This window comes from Bidens hawaiensis, unplaced genomic scaffold, assembly GCF_021521415.1.
Source record: "Bidens hawaiensis isolate Kalapana, Puna unplaced genomic scaffold, B.hawaiensis_p1.1 tig00045122_1, whole genome shotgun sequence".
Lineage (NCBI taxonomy): Eukaryota > Viridiplantae > Streptophyta > Magnoliopsida > Asterales > Asteraceae > Bidens > Bidens hawaiensis.
The window spans coordinates 107,313-108,978 of record NW_027498014.1 but is presented as its reverse complement, the minus strand read 5'-3'; the positions used below and the strand labels follow the sequence as shown (position 1 = coordinate 108,978).

The 1,666-nt window shown below is 39.3% G+C and overlaps 1 protein-coding gene across 1 annotated transcript; it reads left to right on the top strand.

Moving 5' to 3' along the window:
- The first annotated feature begins 318 nt into the window (after positions 1–318).
- On the top strand, positions 319–1,113 carry LOC143595419 (zinc finger BED domain-containing protein DAYSLEEPER-like). The gene has a single exon (XM_077074440.1). It carries the CDS (start codon positions 319–321, stop codon positions 1,111–1,113), a length of 795 nt encoding a protein of 264 aa, XP_076930555.1.
- The last annotated feature ends 553 nt before the right edge of the window (positions 1,114–1,666 follow it).

Genomic DNA, 1,666 nt, shown 5'->3' with positions numbered 1-1,666 from the left:
TGACCATGCACAGCACTGCAGCAGCTTTTATGCATGCAATTATGACCATGCATGCAAAAATATGAATGTTGTATTGTAGCAATATTTATGACCATCAATCAACTTTTTTTTGTCTTTATCCAGTTTATGCACCAAGGCTTTGCCAAAGCCTCACATAGTCACATATGACCGTTGCCAACAAAATTTAGCCGTTGTGTTGTTTTTTTCCCCCAAAAAATCATCTCTAACTTTGTATATAAGGGTGGTGGGTGTTTAGCTTTAACCACACCATCCTTCAATCTCCTAAAAATCTTAAAATCACTCACAACCGACACGACCATGGCAAGCTCCAGTCATCAAGATTCGGTCAACGTTGGCCAGTCCACAACCGACACCGACACGGTAGTTCGTGTTATTCCAACAAAGCGTAACCGCGAAGTTTGGGCACATTTTGATATGTGCGAGATGGCGAACGGGTCAACAAAAGCGCGTTGTCACTATTGTAACCGTTTTTATGCCATTGCGGCAAACTTCTCATTAAAAAATCACTTCGAAAAACCGTATTGCAAGGTGTTGAAACAACAAGCCGCTAGCGGTCAAGCTACCATGGGAAGCGAAGGCGCTTCTCTTTTCGCCTACAATTACGAAATGGCAAGGGAGGAAATGGCGAAGTTTGTAATCCAAGAAAGTTTGCCGTTCAACCATTTCGACAACCAACGATTCACAAAGATGGTTCAAAAAACGCTCCAACCACGATACACCTATATATGTCGTGCTACTCTTAGGAGGGATTGTTTAAGATTGTGGAAAAATGCTAAACAAGAATTAATTTCTTATTTTGAAAAACTAGAAACCGGTGTTAACTTGACTAGCGACGTTTGGTCCGCACCGCACGGTTCACCCGACTCATATCTTTGTGTCACCGCCCATTGGATTGAACCGGCGACGTGGCAAATGATGAAACGCACGATTTTGTTTAAACTTTTTGATTACCCTCACACCGGTGAAGCTATATATAAAGCAATCGACAAATGTATTGCAACTTACAAATTGAAAGAAAAAATATTGTACATATCTTTCGATAACGCCTCAAACAATACAAGTACGGTGTCGCATTTAAGATTAAAGTACTAACCGATTTGTGAGGGTATTTTTTTTCATAGTCGATGTGTCGCACACATCATAAATTTGGCCGTTCAAGATGGTTTAAAGGTTATTGAACAACAAAAAGAAGCTTTCAAGAGAATGTTGCGCCATATATATAGTCATGCGCATAGACATTCAAAATATATTAAAATGTGTAAGGAAGCGGGTCGAGTTTGCTACGGACCCAATTGGGATGTTGCTCATAGATGGAACTCGACTTGCACCATGTTTGAAAAAGCTATTATGCAAAAAGAAAGTTTAATAGAATTTCATAACATTTTGTCGAGTCGTGGAAAGGTTTCTTCTTACCACCCATCGAATTGGAATCTTATTGAATCGGTTACCTAATTGCTTCAAGTTTTCAAAACGTCAACAAAGACTTTATCGGGGGATTACTACCCAACAAGTTCATTGGTACTTCACAATTTGTTTAAAATGTGTTTAAAATTAAACGAGTTGGCGGGAAGAGGTAGACCATATTGTGATATAGCGGATACGATGAAGGAAAAATTAAGAAAATATTTTAAAGAACTACCCGCGG

Excerpts from the sequence above, each read along its gene's own strand:
- LOC143595419 (XM_077074440.1), top strand. The coding sequence starts at position 319 with ATGGCAAGCTCCAGTCATCAAGATTCGGTCAACGTTGGCCAGTCCACA.